This window comes from Aspergillus vadensis (assembly GCF_003184925.1).
Source record: "Aspergillus vadensis CBS 113365 unplaced genomic scaffold BO88scaffold_1, whole genome shotgun sequence".
Lineage (NCBI taxonomy): Eukaryota > Fungi > Ascomycota > Eurotiomycetes > Eurotiales > Aspergillaceae > Aspergillus > Aspergillus vadensis.
In genome coordinates this window covers 3,642,150-3,658,635 of record NW_020292039.1, presented here as the reverse complement: position 1 = coordinate 3,658,635, position 16,486 = coordinate 3,642,150, and the positions used below count along the sequence as shown (strand labels likewise).

Below are 16,486 nucleotides of genomic sequence, written 5' to 3'. Positions count from 1 at the left end.
AGACTGCGAGCATGCAGTGTATGCAGTATGCTAGTTGTTGTTGTGTCTCCATACTGTTAGTTATAAAGCTCGCTTTTTTTGGAGGATTGGTCTTTTATCCGCGGCTACTTTGCTCCGATGTTCACATTTCGGTCAGGATTCGATAATCGCTGCTCAACTGATTGTTCCCGGAGCTTCCATCTATAGGCACAGAACTTGCAGTGGGAGAAATATCCCTCATTACGGGCAACTATGGCTAGGGATTACTCCCTAGATCCCTGCCAGTGTACGTCAACGGCCAGGTGACCGCCTGCAGTTTCTCAGGAAATCACAACCGAATCAACCAATAATACTACAGGGATAACACATATCTCACGCGTAGCCTTGTCTACCCTTTTGGTGTTACTTTTTCTTCATATTACATGAGCTGCAACGAGGCTTATCTTTGTTTCGAGGCCCCCCAAAGCAATGCAAGATGTTATTTGGTGGCGGTTCACAGCAGAGCCCTTCTTTACTTCATCCGGCTTAGACATGTTGAAGTACATGTAAGACTTTAGCAAGTGAAATTATCGATGACTTGGAAGCTAGCCTTGAATGCTAACCCAGTCCATGTTTCCAAATTATCCCGCTTTTTGCAAGGCTGCGATCTTAGTAGGTAGCAGCACTAGCGTCGCTTTGCCCCAAAAAACCCAATATACTTGATAGTGAACCACACCGCAAGAAATTGGGGTTTGGGGCTGAAGCCTTGTTCTTTTAGTGAAGAAGTTTTCCTGGGGCTTGCTACATAAGCCCGCAAACTTCGTTTCTACCCCCAAAGTCTTTGAACACGCCTATGCGCCCTGCTTGCTATACCTTAATGCAACAATCTGGTTCTATCCTTATTACTGCTCCCTCACAGATCATGGCCAATGAAGATCAGTCCCCTTATTCGAACGAAGAGTATACTGTGGGATGGATATGTGCGCTGCCAGTGGAGTTCGCCGCGGCGAAAGAAATGCTTGACGAGGAGCACGGCAATCCGCAAATGCCACCATCCAAAGCTGACTGTAACTCGTACTTGCTGGGGTCTATCGGTAAATTCAAAGTTGTTGTTGCTTGGCTGCCCCTTGACCAACTGGGTGCCGCCTCTGATGCTATCTGTGCAAAAGAAATGCTTTTCACTTTCCCAAAGATCCGTGGACTTCTTGTTGGCATTGGAGCCGGCATTCCAGGCGTCGGCGACAGTCCTGATATTCATTTGGGTGATGTCGTGGTCAGCTCCAGTAAGGAAAGTGGAGGTGTCGTTGTCTATGATTTCGGGAGACAACTCGCGGATGGGTCAGCTAAATGGGATTGGAATTCTTAGGTTCTTACTTGCTAGACTGCACATGGATGATCTGATGCCTCTAACTACCAAAGCAAGCCTCAGGAGGGCTTTAAATAATTTGCCACAGGGTGCCAATAAATTGACGGTGACCTATGATCGGACTATTGCCAAGATTGAAGCTGATCGGGGGGTCGGGGACCGATACGAGTTGGTCATAGAAATCCTCTCATGGTTAACCTACAGTAAAAGAGCACTATATGCTAAAGAACTTCAACATGAACTCGCCTCGAGACCAGAGCACTTTAACTTGGATGAAGACTTTCTACCGCATCTCAAAACACTTGGGTCATTGTGTGCTGGATTGGTAGAGTATGATGTATATACCGGTATCATTCGCTTGGTTCATTACACCACAAAGCAGTACCTGGTTGGACATCCCATACTTCAGGAAGCAGAAATGAAAATTGCGAAGGCATGTATAACATATCTTCCTTTCGGTTGTTTCTCCTCTGGACGCTCTTCTGGACCAGAGCAATACACGCTTCGACAAAAACAATACCCCCTTCATCATTATTCTGCTCAAAATTGGGCAACTCACGCATCAGCCGCCTTGGATAGCTCTAGCTCTGAAGACACATTAAAATTCTTTTCTCAGTTCTTAGAGAAGGAATACAATGTGTATGCAGCTGGTCAGGCAATGCTGGCGCATTCCGTTCATGGTGACGAGGAGCCGCAGTTTGCAAACTGGTTGGATTTCATTCCACGCCGGCTGACCAAGATTCATCTTGTTGCGTACGGTGGCCTAGCTCCAATGATAGCTAAGTATATCAGATCAGGCAACGATATAAATGCCAGAGACTCTGATGGCATGACACCACTTGCATACGCTGCTAAATATGGTCACCTTGAAGTCGTGAAACTTCTTTTGGATCCCCGTTCAAGCTTTCCAGATCCTGCAGACCAATATGGCGAAACACCACTATTGATCGCAGCCTTTCGAGGCCACGGGGAAATAGCTCGGCTTCTGATTCAGCATGGTGCCAACCCACATGCCAAAGATGACTCGGGGTGTTCGGCACTTTGTGGTGCAGCGGGGACTGGAGACATCGAGTTAATGCAATTTTCGATTGACCTGGGAGTAAGGATTGACAATCTCTGCTCATGCGATAACGATAGCCAGACTTCTCTCGCGCATGCATTCAGGTCTGGAAAGATTGAGGCAGTACAATTTCTATTATCGCAAGGCGCTGATCCCGACGTGCAAGATGAAATGGGAGACACACTTCTTTGCGACGCAGCGGTATCTGGCGACGAAGACATAGTCAATGAGTTACTTCGAAGAGGCGTTCGAGTCAATATCACGGGTATTTCAGGTTTTACGCCTCTCCACTATGCTGCCAAGGGAGGTTCTGTCAATATAGTCAGGGCGCTCATAAATGCTGGTGCGTATTTGAATGCTCAAGATAGCGGTCTAAATAGCCCGCTGGCGTATGCGATCATGCATGACTTCAACGAAGCTGCACTGCATCTACTCAGATGTGGTGCAGATCCGAATCTTAAAGATAGAAATGCAGAGGTCGCTCTCTTCCATGCCACCAGGAAATGCAATGTACAGATGGTCGTTGCATTATTGGAGCATGGGGCGGACCCGAATCCTTTGAATAAAGAACACCAGTCTCCTCTCTTTCTCGCAGCAGGCCAAACTGACACGGAAATTCTGAAGTGCCTTCGACGCTTCAAGGCAGACCCGAGAATCGAGAACAAGCACATGCAAAGCCCTTTGTTCCCTGCGGCAAGAAATGGAAACTGTTCAGTCATCGACGAATTGATCGACATGGGCCTGGATGTCGATAAAACAGATGATAAGGGCAACACGCCGCTCTTTTACGCTGCTGAGAGTGGTAAGGAATATGCAGTACAAGCCCTCTTGGCAAAAGGAGCAGATATTCAGCATCGAAATCTGCGCCAGGAGACAGCTTTCTTCTCTGCAGCTCGATTCGGGCGGATTTCAATTGTCAAGCTCATGTTGGAAAACAACGTTGATCCAGACCCAAAAAATATCGATATGGAGATACCACTGCTATGCGCTGCAAAGGGTCTATGCCCTTATTCCCCACGACGTGAAGACTGGGACGTTGCAGAAAATAGCAGGGCTGTATCACTTCTTCTTGATGCCGATGCCGATGCTAACCCTCAGCGTTCTTTGGACAGTATAAGTTCTACCTCAGAAAATCAGGTTCTGGCGCCGTTGTTTTATGCAGTCAAAGGAGTATACTCTGACTTGATTAAGGCCTTTTTGAAGAAGGGGACACAGGTCTACCTTTCTCCAAGGCAGGTGCAGATAATCCTTGAACAGGCCATTTGCTTGGGACACCGCAATATGCTAGAGATGATGATAAAAGAGGGACCCATCACATTAAGGGAACGTGCAGATATCCCAGCACTCGTGATTGTGGCAGCAAAATCAGGAAAGAAGGATATATTGGAATACATGATGGTGGAGCATTCAGTCTCTCCAGAAACAAAAAGCACGACGATACTATTTGCAATGTCTAACAAAGAAGTTTGAGACTGCACGCTTCCTCTTACACCACGGAGTAAAGGCAACTCTGCTCACTGGCAAGGCTCAATCTGCCCTTCACCTTGCTGTGTTTTGTGGAGACCTGGGTTTGGTGAATCTACTGACAAAAGAAGGGATGAAGATTGTTGTCAAAGACAAACATGGTCGCACGTCGTTGTTTTATGCGGTCCAGCGACGAGAGCTCAATATTGCACGCACTTTACTTGAAGCAGGTGCTAATCCTAACACCACCGAGGCAGGATATCTTGAGCCATTACGGTACAGGGACAAAGTCGTCTCAGTGCCGCTGAAAGATCTGGAGGCTCGGAACACTGCAAACTGCTTTGGAGATACAACGCCCCTATTCTATGCCGCCGGTGACGGGAACGATAGCATGGTAGAGTTACTACTTGATTACAAAGCTCAGGTGGATCCACAAGACCAGTTTGGTGAAAAGCCAATCTGCTGGGCAGCTGGGAAAGGATACGAGGCTATTGTGAAAATACTACTTGACAAGGGCGCAAATCCCAATCAGCCGGATAACCCTTCTCAATCCCCTATTTTTTGGGCTTTGAAACTTCACGAAGAATCTCTTTCGCAGAAGATCAGCAGGGGCAGAGGCTCGGGATCATGGCCCAATTTTGGGGTCGGAGACATGTCAGCGGTGGTAGAAGTATTGCTTCAGCGCGGTGCAGATCCCAACATCGTGGATGAGAAAGGGCGCCCACTTATATCATTATTGATAGATTGTGAAGTCAATTCGAGGAACATAGTGGAGTCGCTGCTTGGAGCGGGTTGCAATCCTAACGTGAAAGATCGCTATGGTAGGACTCCATTGATGGGGGCTGTCGTGCGAGATATGCTCGAGTTTGCGAGTGCGTTGTTTGAAGATCCGAGTCTTGATCGCGAGGCAACCGATAGCTTCGGTCGCACGGCCATAAACGAGGCTATTTCGAGGGAAAAACCGTGGTTTCTACTGCTCTTGGATCCTCAGCGGTATAGGTCTATGGTGAGGGTCAATGGAAAAGAGATCCCCAGTGATGGAAAACTGGTGATTTTTCAACAAAGAGAGGGAAATAGTCTCTACGACACACCTCCTGGGACAGTAGATATCCACACGGAGCTAAGATTTGAGGACCCATGGTGCTCAGGAATCAGGGATGCGTTTATCATGATGGTGGATAATTCTGACCGCGGCCTGTGTTGCGATGTTTGTGGAGCACGCACTCCGCGCGAAGCTGCCCTAAACTGTACAATTTGCAATGATGGAGATTTCGATCTCTGTGTGGAATGCAAAAAGTGGGGAGCGGCTTGTTTCGATGACGAGCATGAATTGGTCAATAGGCAGCCTCTTCAGAACAGGGGACAGTATTTTCTAATGGGTTCTAGCTTGCATGATTATGACTGACCGAAGCCATTCACAATATATTATCTCTCCAATATGATCGATTGGATTATTATATGCATCTACAACCAAAGACTGATTCTCCGGAAAAGACCTGGCAACTCAGGGAAGAATGCGCAAAGCATACATACAGGCTATAAGAGGGTGACGGGATTAGGCGAAGCCTCCGGATGCATACCAAACACGCCCGGGAATCCGTGAAGAGAAGTAATAACAGAGTAGAATTGAATCACAATATTGGACTTGTGAGCTCCTGAAGCTTCTGCTACCTACACTATTTACAAACTCTCTTATCTTATATTAAATTACGGTGATAGGAAGATATTGCTTCCACTAAGATACCGGGTGATTCTTTCGTAAATTGGGGTTCTTTGAGAGCAATACCAAACAGTAGACACCACAGTACTCACCATCGTCACTAAGTACAACAGCTCAATTATATCATATTCACGGGTGGTAAAGATAACTACGTCAAACCAGAAGTCGGCACATGGGCCGCCGAAATTGGCTGCAGTTTACGCTGCTCTTGGCCGTCTATCTGCTAGGGTTCCGCCATTCCCCCGTGCACGTATAGCTCAATTAAACACCAACACAAACCCAATACTCCAACCACAGGTTCGCACAGGATGAACCCACGTACGGATTCCACGTATTAAACTGATCCGCAGTAATACCTGCGTCCTGCTCAATCGACCAACAATTGTCCCCTTCAGCTACCAAATGCCACTTCTCACAGGTATCGATCGTGTCGGGCATTGGCGCCTGCTTCTGCGTGGCAACACAGTAATAGTAACTAGGTTGCAGGTTGCTACAGTCTGATCCGACGGCGGGATTCCATTCTTCGAAGAGGGAGGTCGTCAGGTAGGTATATTCGTTGTTGACGATAGACCAGCAGCTGTCTCCGGATTTGGCTTGGTAGTAGGTGGAACAGTCATCTACTAGGCCCGACTGGGTGGGATATGGAGCGCTGCTGGTGGGTGTGGTACTGCTAGCTGTTGATGTGGATGTGGAGGTAGGTGTTGTGGTGGTTGCGGAGGTACCACCTGGAGTTAATTAGTTTGCCTTGCAGAGAGCAGGCTACCGGGGCGGGGAGTATACTCACCAGATATACCGACGCATACCCAGTAATCAGCTTCCAGGTTACTACACGTTGTTCCTACAGCTGGATTCCAGGAGTAGAAATCGCTTAGGCTGATGTCGTAATTGATAGCAATGTCAGAGCAAGTATCGCCGTGTTTAACATAGTAGTGTTTATTGCCTGCCGTGAATTAGTTGAAGTCGGGCGGCGATGATGATGGAAGGGGATTATACAGTTTGATGCGATTCCCGTCTGCTCGGGTAGGTATGACCCAGTAGTAGTAACCGCTGAAGCAGTATTGGTAGCAGGAAGTGTAGTCTGCGACGCCACAGTGGTGGACCCAGTGACACCGATACAGACGTAATAGTCTGGCTGTAGGCCGGAGCAGTCGGACTTGACGGCCCTGTGTATAGTTTTAGCTATTGAAAAAGTCTCAATCAAGTGGTACGCTCTTACGGGTTCCAGGAGTAAAACTGGTTGAGCGTAAAATTGCCGTACGAGTTGACAATTGCCCAGCAAGAATCGCCCGTTTTGACGTAATAGAATGCATCACAGCTCGAGCTCAGGCCGCTTTGAGCCGGGGAAGGGCTACTCGCACTGCTGGTTATGTTTGACGCAGATGTCGCCGTGGTAGTAGGCAGGAGCGTGGAAGATGTTGTAGACATAGTGCTGGTGAACGAGGGTGTGGTTGATATAGCTGGTGCACTAACACAGTAGCTCCAGCCTTCTTTGAGGGCACAGTTAGTGATTGAGAGAGAAGGGTTCTGTAATCCATTAGCCTTGGCCATCTTCATGATAGGAAGGAGCTCATCTTACCCAGAAAGTTAGCTGTGTAGCCGTGATTCCATAGTAGCTCTCAAGGTCCGCACAAGTATCTGTTGAGCCAATAGAATTCGCCCAGTATGTACATGCACTGGCCACATTGGGGTCAGTATTACCAGTTGGGAAGTCACCATTGTCAAATCTCTTGTTGATGGCAAAACCATGGACGGATGCGAATATGGCGAGGGTGAAAAAAGGAGTGGAAATCATTCTGTCCAAACAATTGAAGCTACTCGATTACTTGTCTTTCGTTAGTAAGAGTAGGAAGGGGAACCGAATTATAGACCTAGGGGCCATGGCTAGCGGTGTTACATATATATCTCAGTCTTACTCCGATGCCGGCTTTCCGTGGCTGATAATTATCAAGATAACCTGGAAAAGTGTTTAATTGCTACATATTGCCCACCTGCATTACCTGCATTAGTTCGCTTAGTGCTACTACCTCGCTGCCTTGCTCGGCTTTCCGGCAGCTCCCGCAGAGCCGAATCTACCCCGTGGCCACCGTGTCCTTCATCTACGGATAGGGCTCAATAATCATACGATACTATAAGTTTTCCGAAGTAAGCACTTGAATAGGGGGCTTAGCACCAAGAAATTATCTACCTTTATTCCTTAAAAATTAATCAGGTAATCACTAGATCTTTTCCCATTATGTGGCCTTTCTACAAAATTTCTCTACTTCTCATCAACCATTATGAGAATCTAGCAAAGTTCTGTAGATATAGAATTGAACCCTCCTTGCCTTTGCTGCTGAGTTATCTTGCGGTTAATAGGACACGTTGATTCTACCATACTCGCTGTTTCTCCAATACTCTCGTTCGAGTTCTGAATCGTAGTCACCGTCAGAGTCGTTGTAATCATCATTAGATACAGCCGTAGCCCACAAGCTCTCCGGCTCTGGCTCTCTAGTTCCAGAAGTATCAATAATTCCCTGACTGCGAGATTTAATATCCCACATGGATCCATCCCGGGGCCTGGGATTATTAGGGTCCCATCCAAAGGCGTGCCACATGTTGATAACGTTTCCGTCATGTAGGTCGCGTTCTGCGAAAGGTGTCAAAAGCGACACAGCCTCAGTAAAACTCCTTTCAGTGGCAAGTTCCAAGTCTCGTGGGCCGGGAAGGAAGCCTTTGTCGAGGAGGAGCCTCAGGATGTCAAGCCGCTCATACAATATAGCCATAGCAACCGCGCTATACGCAGTACCGAGAAAGAGACCAGACGGCGGATACAGCTCACAACATACATCCTTGATGGCCCCATTATCGATCAGCAATTCAGTCATTTCGTAGTGGCCGTCTCGAATAGCTGTGAATAGGGCTGCCGAACCGTAATTCACCAGATCCATGCCGTATGCGAGCAAGAGCCGAAGCGTATCGCGATCGTCTTCATGGGCAAGGTGACAAACCGCATTATCACCGTATAGGCCAAGGCCATGATCTAGCAGCAGCCGTATAACTTCCGGCTGCTTGGTGAAAATGGCCCGCTCGGTTGGGCACGGGCACTCATGAGGCCCCGGACGTGCGCCAAGAGCCAGAAGTCGGGGGAGGATGGCGTTGTAGCTGGCGGCCACGGCGACTCCGAGGGCAGATGGGGCGCCGCTTGATTCTGTTGCAGGATCCAAGGGGGCCTTGTGAGCAAACATCAGCTCGACTACCTGTTCATCGTGCTGGCGCAGCGCCCAATGCAGGACCGACCGCAACTGTGCCGGCGATGCCGTTTGGCCCGACCGGGTCTCCCCAAGAAGTGTTTTGAGGATTGCGGTGTGGCCCCCCTGGGCTGCGTATAACAAAGAATTATTCTTGGCCCACGGATCGATGTCCCTACTGTTGTGAACCTTCCTTTCCACATACCGGGGAGAGGGAGAATAGGCAGAAATGTTGGCCCCGGCAGTTAGGAGCTTGGTCACCAAGCGAGTCTCTCCCTTTTGGGCAGCCCAAGGTAAGGCGGAGCTCTCATCATGTTGAACATTGTATTCGCAGAGAATAGGGTGCATCGCGTGATACAGGCGCGTATTCGTCTGCATCAGATGACTGATATCGCGTTGGGTGGTTAGGTATTCAGCCACCCAGCGTAAAAGTTCTAAAGGGAGGTTGCTAAGGGACGCCATCGTAGTAACAAGTTGTTTTGCAAGAAACTGGGGTGGCGGATGGTGAGGAAGGGCCAACAGTCATTTAAAGAAGCGCCCGACCGATGGACTAGTTGCTGCCCACTAATCCACTAACTAACTAATTAGTACGTAGATAGCTCCCTAATGAACTAACTAGCACAGAATATATTTACCCAGCCGGGCTATGTGGCCCTGACCAGCTAACTACCTAGTTAACGATACGATTAACCCGACTACTTCACGTAGAATAATCTATATCCATATACTCTTGTTTATCTTGACTCCAAAAGTCCCAAAAGGGTTTTTCCCCGCAAATTCCCCGCGACCAGTTACAGGCGGAGTAATACATGGCTAGGGCGAAATACGTGATACTGTCTGGCCCAGCTGTCAGCAAAGTCCGGGAATCCTTACATAGATAACGGTGGTTGGGCGGAGACTGTATTACCTGCGTTGCGATGAGCCCCAGCTGGATCAATTTTTGACACGGCCCAGACGCCGTTTCGTTGATACCCATCGATGAACGGACCTAGTGGGAAAGGTCGAAGCCTTAGGTCCTCTGAGATTTTATCCTCCCGGTTAGTTCGTCCGGGAAAAAAAAACCTTTTTCTCGTGAGAACCGGGACAGCTTACTGGTCTGGTCGTCCCCAAGGATGCCACGGCAATGGGATAGCTCGTGTAGTAAACTGCCTGCTGCGGTGAATTTCTTGATATAATCGACATGTCGCCCTTTAAGGCTGTCAACAGTATTGTCTAAACTGCTCAGAGTCTGCGACGTCTTTGCATTGTCGAAAACCCTCGGGCAGATGCAAATTTCGTCTTCTACAGTGAGCTTGTTCCACATCTGCCATCCGTTGCCACCCCCATTCTCGTGGCATAGTCTTCCGGGCTCCGGCAATATCATATAAGGCTGGGACTCTGTCGATCTGGTATCTCGATATACACCTGGTTTGGATTTGTACGTCAGGCAGGGAAAGGGAAATGTGGCACTGAAGGGGGAACGCTAACGGGTGTTCTTGGTACTGACGTCTTTATCAAAGACATAGAATTCATCACCACAGTGGATGGTAAGTGCCAGCGTTCTATCCCGTAAGGCGTTGTAGATACGGCTGTAGACACCTATCATGGAACCTCCAATGGTCAGACTTTCTCCTTCAGGGCGCGATGTTTGGAGGGTCGTGAGATCAACTGACTTATCATGAATTGCATATTCCGTGAAGTCGTCGTCCATGAAGCCAGGTTATCTTGATTTTCTCTCAATTCAACCTCATAATTAAATCTAGTTCTTCCCATCATTGAAGCCCAGGAGGTTAAGATCCGGTCATTATCGGCGAATCGAGTTCCCCAGTTGGCTGGCTGTTCTTTTTCTCTAATAACTGCTCGGATATCTCGGAGTTGACGCATGACACGGATCATCTGCCAGCGGTGAGTAGTCTATCATTGCACCGAGTGGGAAAGACATGTAATATCCGTACCACTGGCTGGAGCTCATCTAACTCAGTATCTATATAGGCCTGCTCCTCAGCACTGCAGGTGGGGCCATACTTGACTCTGGGATACCGTGATGCTCTTTTGACCAGATGCCTCGGGAGGAGGTCGGATACATTGGCGAATGGGACAACATCAGTATCTGTAGGAAACGGCTCGAATGGGAAGGCTAGGGAATGGCAAAACAATAGCGCCCAGAAAAGGCCCATTGCAGTGGCAGCGCGTTTAAACATAGTAGTAGTGAACCCTAAAATTACTTTGATATAATGAATGAATAAATGGACGAACGAACGTAGTAGAATGAAAGCTTGTCTGAGTGAGCGGATAGTCTTCTTTCCGAATGAGCTACTGGATTAATGACCGACAAAATTGTTAAAAAAAAGTCACATCTACACTCAGATAGGGAAGGAGGCTGGCTTGATAAACGAACCGGATGATGCCCCCCTTTCTATTGTATGAGGGGCATGGTCTTGCTATTCCCATAGTGCGATACACTACTGAGAATCTCAAGTACGCTTTTTCCGGGTACGCCTTTCGCCTTCCGGTCTTCCTGGTAAATGCTCGGTTTGTTACGGATCCCAAGTGCATCAAATTTCCGATATGTCTCCACATCTCCCTCACTAGGCCCAGAACATGCATATTGCTCCTGATGTCTCGCGGAAGACAGACATCCGCTAATATGGAAGGAAGGGATTATTGTACAGGTACCACCATATCTCATTGGGAAGGTTTCACTCCTAATGCAAGAGCAGTACTGGGGGTGGGTAACCAACCATTGAATCAATGTGGACTATGCCAACGCAGGGTCAGGAGGAGACAGGATATAGATTAAAGCTGAAAAAAGAGTCAGGTACGGAGAAAGGTCCGGTGCGCCATTTTCTGGCCATATTGATTAAATGGCTGTGCCCCTGCATAGTGCTCTTATCTTGAAAGTCTTATGTTGCATTGCTAACAGCTCCTTGTGGAGATGAAAACAAGAACCGTTCAATTAGTGGCCCCACCTGGTGATGATTTGGCGTACACCCGCTCTCAGAAGTTGACACTAGAAGCTTAGCTCGCTCAGGGTCCTCAATAGAATCGGAAGGACCCGGACCCTTAATACATTAGGGCTTAGTGCTTATGCCGAGCAGCCAATTTCCGTCGGTGGCCGACGGTTACCGTTAGCCGAAGTGATCGGACATCGAATGGTCGACAGTCCGATATCGCAAAATCGAGAACATTAATCAAAAAAGTAAATACTTGAATAAATGGGTTAGGTCACGGCTTTCAGTTGGTGTCTTTACTGCACCCGTAAAGGTGAACGGCGACAATGAAAGTGGACACCCATGAATAGAAATTGTCGTCTTAGCTTAGTATAAAAGCCGCTCGAAATAATAGGGATCAAGCCATAGTCAGCTTTCTCCGACCAGAGAGCAGATTAAATCTCGTGCGGACTTTTGCAATGCAACGACTAACAAACGCGTGGTGGCTGTTCCTGAGCGCCTTGAGTGTGCTTCCTTCGGTGCAAGCAGCCGTGGGCTCCTGCTCAGCAACTAGTCCATGCGACACTGGGTGTTGTTCAAAATATGGATCCTGTGGCTTTGGAAAAGATTTTTGTGGAGTTGATGTTTGTATCTCCAACTGCCATGCAGTAGCTGAATGCGGAGGTATGTCGCGCTGTTTAGAATGTGCCCCTGGGGTCCATTAACATGTATCCCAGAATATGCTGCAACGCCTGGAGCAAGTTGTCCTCTTAATGTCTGCTGTTCCAAATATGGGTATTCTCACTCGCTTGCTAGAAGTTTTGCCTTCTGCTGACTCACTATAGCTTTTGCGGTACCACCGATGACTTCTGCGGCAGCGGATGCCAGAATGGCTGCGACGCCATCAAAGAACCGTAGGTATTGGCCAAATCTATTACCATGGCATCTACTGATTGCACCGCATATTAGTACATGTTCTGCATCATCTAGCGAGGCCGTCTACATTGGCTACTATGAAGGCTGGAACCCAACCCACCCTTGTGATGTTGTCTTGCCTGAAAACATCAATGTTGATCCGTGGACCGTACGCATTCATTCAGCCCCTCCTGTCTTGACATTTACCTAAGCATCACCCACACATAGCACCTCTACTATTCTTTCGCCGGCATCAGTACGTCTGACTTTACCATCACCACGACCCATGACAAGGATAAGGAATACTGGTCAAGGTTCACTGCCCTCAAGAAGAAGAAGCCGTCGTTAAAAACGTACATTTCTGTCGGGGGATGGGACCTGGGAGGAGAGGTATTTTCGCACATGGTACAATTTCCAGGGGCACGCAAGGCTTTCATTAGTTCAGCGCTCTCGATGATGTCCGAGTATGGGTTTGACGGAATTGACATCGACTGGGAATATCCCGCTGCCGAGGATCGTGGTGGCGCATCGACCGATACCGATAATTTCGTGACTTTTCTCTCCGAAATGAGAGCCGCTTTGGGAACAGAGTACGGTCTTACTTGCACTATACCATCTTCCTACTGTGAGTACAGATAATCTATCGTGTCATCGCGATATATACGTACTTTCAGCTAACAGTCAACAAGGGTATCTGAAAGGCTTCAATGTTACGGGGATGGAGCCCTACGTTGACTATTTCAACTTCATGTCATATGATATTCATGGTACTTGGGACGGCAAAAGCAAGTGGACGAGTTCTGACGTGAACCCCCACACCAACCTTACCGGTAGGGTATCCTATGGGAATGTAGTAATGTAATACTGATCTTGAACAAGCTAACTTCATTCACAGAGATCTCTTCTGGACTTGATCTCTTGTGGCGCAATGGAATTGACCCTGGCAAAGTTCTGCTCGGCCTGGGGTTCTATGGACGGTCATTCACGTTGGCTGATCCTTCATGCAATACTCCGGGGTGTCCCTTCAATACTGCAAACAACAGCACTGGTGGGGGAGTTGCTGGAGAGTGCACCCAGACTAGTGGAATCCTATCAGACTACGAGATCAATCGCATCATGCAAGACTATTCAGTTAATATTAAGTATGATGAGACATCTGGAGTGAACTGGATGACATGGAGCGGAAATCAATGGTGAGTAATTTCTGTCTGCATCACTCACCCGCGTGGCTTGGTCTGACCGTAACATTGCAACAGGGTCTCATTTGACAATGCTCGCACTTTGAAGAAAAAGGCAGACTTTGCCAATAGCAAATGTCTAGGAGGTTTATTCAGCTGGGCTCTCGATATGGGTGGGCCTGGGTCTCTCAAGAATCCGAACGAAATGTCTTCTAGCGACACCGGCATGGGTGGTGCCAATACTGAAGGAGGAAGTGATGGCACTGGTGTCGTCTATGTGGGGCCGGAGGTGTTTACCTCGCCAACTGTAACTGCAATAGCCCCTGTCGACATTATATTTCCTCAGGATATCCTTGGCAGCCCGACAGTGATTTCGCCCGAGTCATACCCAACAAGCTTGGAGGTTGTCTGGAATACCACGACGACCGTCACCTCGGGTACATCCACTGGCGTCAGCACGGGAACAACCCGCTATATCATGCCCACCAACATCGCCGTGCCCCCAGTGACGATCGGAACCATCAGCTATTACAATTGGAACATCACCAATCCACACATAACCTCTGCACATGGAACCTTAATCCCCAGCATCGACCTACCCCCCGTGACAGTCATCGATGACCCGAATCCACTAAATGAAACAGGCATTTCTCACTCCCCACTGGGTACGCGGGTGATCCACATCCCTCCTTGGCCGTGGTCGACTGGGGGCACAGTATATCCGAATGTCACTTTCAATCAAGGCAGCCCTCCTGGTCCGACATGTACTGCCAACTGTGGTCACAAGTGCAGCAACTTTTGCGATGGACCCTGCCTAACGGATTGCGGTAAAAATAGCTCTTCGGGATTTATCGATCCCTTGGATACTGACCCACCATCGGTAAACAAGTGCTCGGGCCCGGGATGTGTCAATGGAAAATGCACAGGACAGGGGCTCTGTATTGAGCGTGGTTGTACTGGCTCTGATTGTCAACATCGGGTGTGCGTGGGAGAGAACTGCACTCCTACTGCATGTAGTGGGCGAGACTGCAAGGATGGGCACTGCACTGGAAGCAACTGTAAGGATCATGGCTGTATTGGCACTGATTGCAATGGTTATGACGATGAGAATGATAGCGGAGATGATAGCGGAGATGATGGGGATGACAGTGGTGATGATGGAGACGATAGTGGTGACGACAGCGGAGATGATGGAGACGATAGTGGGGATGATGATAGTGGAAGTGACGCTGAGGGGGCATGCTTTGGCTCTGAATGCCTCTCTTGGGGTTGTATCGGCGTCGATTGTTCTTCCTCAACGCATACCTGCACAGGTCCGAATTGCCGTGTAGTTAGCTGCAGTGGTCCGGGCTGCAAGAACGGCATTTGCAACGGAGACAAGTGCAATTCAGAGGACACTGACTGTGATTCAAGGGAGGCAGACAGATGTACCGAGTATATCTCCAGCACTCTCGTCACTCCAGCCTCTACATACTCCATAACTACCGTTACCAGCCAATGCTCCACTATCACTGCATGCTCAGCGAATCCTTCCACAATCACCAGCACAATAACCGGAGATGGCCTGACGGAGGGCACGATTACTGCAGTGGACTCAACCGTGTCTGAAGACCCCGCCCTCTGGACAATGATACTGGACGACCTCAGCAGTTACTATTCCATGGCATATGACACTAACTCGTCGACAAGCACCAGCAGCACGTCCAGCACCATGAGTACATCTACGACTCATTCGACGACCTCAACGACGACCTCCACTACTGCCTTCGCGTCTGAAACGGGCTATAACTGTAAGGGATCTTCGCGCTGCGGTACCTTTTCGAACCTACGGGGTTTCTGCGACAAGGCAAAGGATGACCTATTAGGCACGGTGACCTACGGGTAAGATCATGATCCACACCAGAATAATTCATGTCCCTCTAATTTATTTTCAGCACCACTAAGAAAGACACAAACTCTGGAACATGTTATACCGACGGCATGAACGCAGGATTTGGATGCGGTGTGTTTGTCGAGGGAGATAACTGCGAAATGACAGGGGCTGAGCTGGCAGCGTGAGTCACTTCCTCTTCAATGTTAATCCCGAATAATAAACTGGAACTTACTTTGACTTTAGGCACTACGACCATATCATGCAATCCTCCGGTGGTGGTTGCAAGATATGTGGTCACGCTCTGCTATCTAATGGCTGCAAGGTGACAGTGAATTATGTGAGCCATTGCCAAAATACCGATGGCATCTTCCAGCCTGCTGGAAACGATGGTCCGGATGAGGATGTGGAAACTTCTGCTTCTCTGAGACCTTCTCCTACTCCCCTGCTTACTACAAGCCACGGGGTATTCAATTAAGTGCAAGTGTTTCGAATACTCCCTAAATATATAGGATCCTCTAGCATCATGTGGCTTGAAAAGTATCAGAACAAATTCAGCCTGTTTAAGTTGCTACAAAACATTTGACGCGCGCAGCAAGATTATATATATATTCGATCATGTAGTAGTAAATGCCACATGGATCCCACCAAATCCCTACAGTCACTAAAAATCTATACACTAGTAAGTTCACGCGATTGCAGCACTGCGGTCTATCAAATTATTTTCTTTACGGCCATTCCTTGTCGGTGCTAAAGTTTCTAACAATAACTGTGCTTGGCATAAACGGACTAATCATAAAACAGACATAACACCTACTC

The 16,486-nt window shown here is 48.3% G+C and overlaps 4 protein-coding genes across 4 annotated transcripts; 1 reads left to right on the top strand and 3 right to left on the bottom strand.

The window, feature by feature from the left end:
• Window positions 1-5,829: 5,829 nt before the first annotated feature.
• BO88DRAFT_461581 (putative LysM domain protein) lies at window positions 5,830-7,415 on the bottom strand (the record flags this gene model as incomplete). The annotated part of the gene is made up of 5 exons (XM_025711164.1): window positions 7,145-7,415; window positions 6,785-7,092; window positions 6,562-6,731; window positions 6,353-6,508; window positions 5,830-6,293 (listed from the first exon to the last, which is right to left on the bottom strand). Exons 1-5 carry the CDS (start codon window positions 7,358-7,360, stop codon window positions 5,830-5,832), a joined length of 1,314 nt encoding a protein of 437 aa, XP_025569096.1. The 5' UTR covers window positions 7,361-7,415.
• A 451-nt stretch (window positions 7,416-7,866) lies between these two features.
• BO88DRAFT_461578 (ankyrin repeat domain-containing protein) lies at window positions 7,867-9,279 on the bottom strand. Its single transcript, XM_025711163.1, has one exon. It carries the CDS (start codon window positions 9,255-9,257, stop codon window positions 7,917-7,919), a length of 1,341 nt encoding a protein of 446 aa, XP_025569095.1. The 5' UTR covers window positions 9,258-9,279; the 3' UTR covers window positions 7,867-7,916.
• An 18-nt stretch (window positions 9,280-9,297) lies between these two features.
• On the bottom strand, window positions 9,298-10,975 carry BO88DRAFT_461574 (uncharacterized protein; the record flags this gene model as incomplete). Its single annotated transcript, XM_025711162.1, has 6 exons — window positions 9,298-9,641; window positions 9,703-9,783; window positions 9,888-10,199; window positions 10,263-10,406; window positions 10,448-10,670; window positions 10,730-10,975. 6 exons carry the CDS (start codon window positions 10,973-10,975, stop codon window positions 9,496-9,498), a joined length of 1,152 nt encoding a protein of 383 aa, XP_025569094.1. The 3' UTR covers window positions 9,298-9,495.
• A 1,432-nt stretch (window positions 10,976-12,407) lies between these two features.
• On the top strand, window positions 12,408-16,145 carry BO88DRAFT_329118 (bacteriodes thetaiotaomicron symbiotic chitinase; the record flags this gene model as incomplete). Its single annotated transcript, XM_025702586.1, has 10 exons — window positions 12,408-12,499; window positions 12,550-12,618; window positions 12,674-12,788; window positions 12,848-13,244; window positions 13,309-13,449; window positions 13,515-13,812; window positions 13,876-14,891; window positions 14,961-15,667; window positions 15,742-15,851; window positions 15,914-16,145. The coding sequence occupies 10 exons, from the start codon at window positions 12,408-12,410 to the stop codon at window positions 16,143-16,145; spliced, it is 3,177 nt and encodes a 1,058-aa protein (XP_025569093.1).
• Window positions 16,146-16,486: the final 341 nt, after the last annotated feature.

Coding starts and splice junctions, on each gene's coding strand:
- BO88DRAFT_461578 (XM_025711163.1), bottom strand. CDS start 9,257: ATGGCGTCCCTTAGCAACCTCCCTTTAGAACTTTTACGCTGGGTGGCT.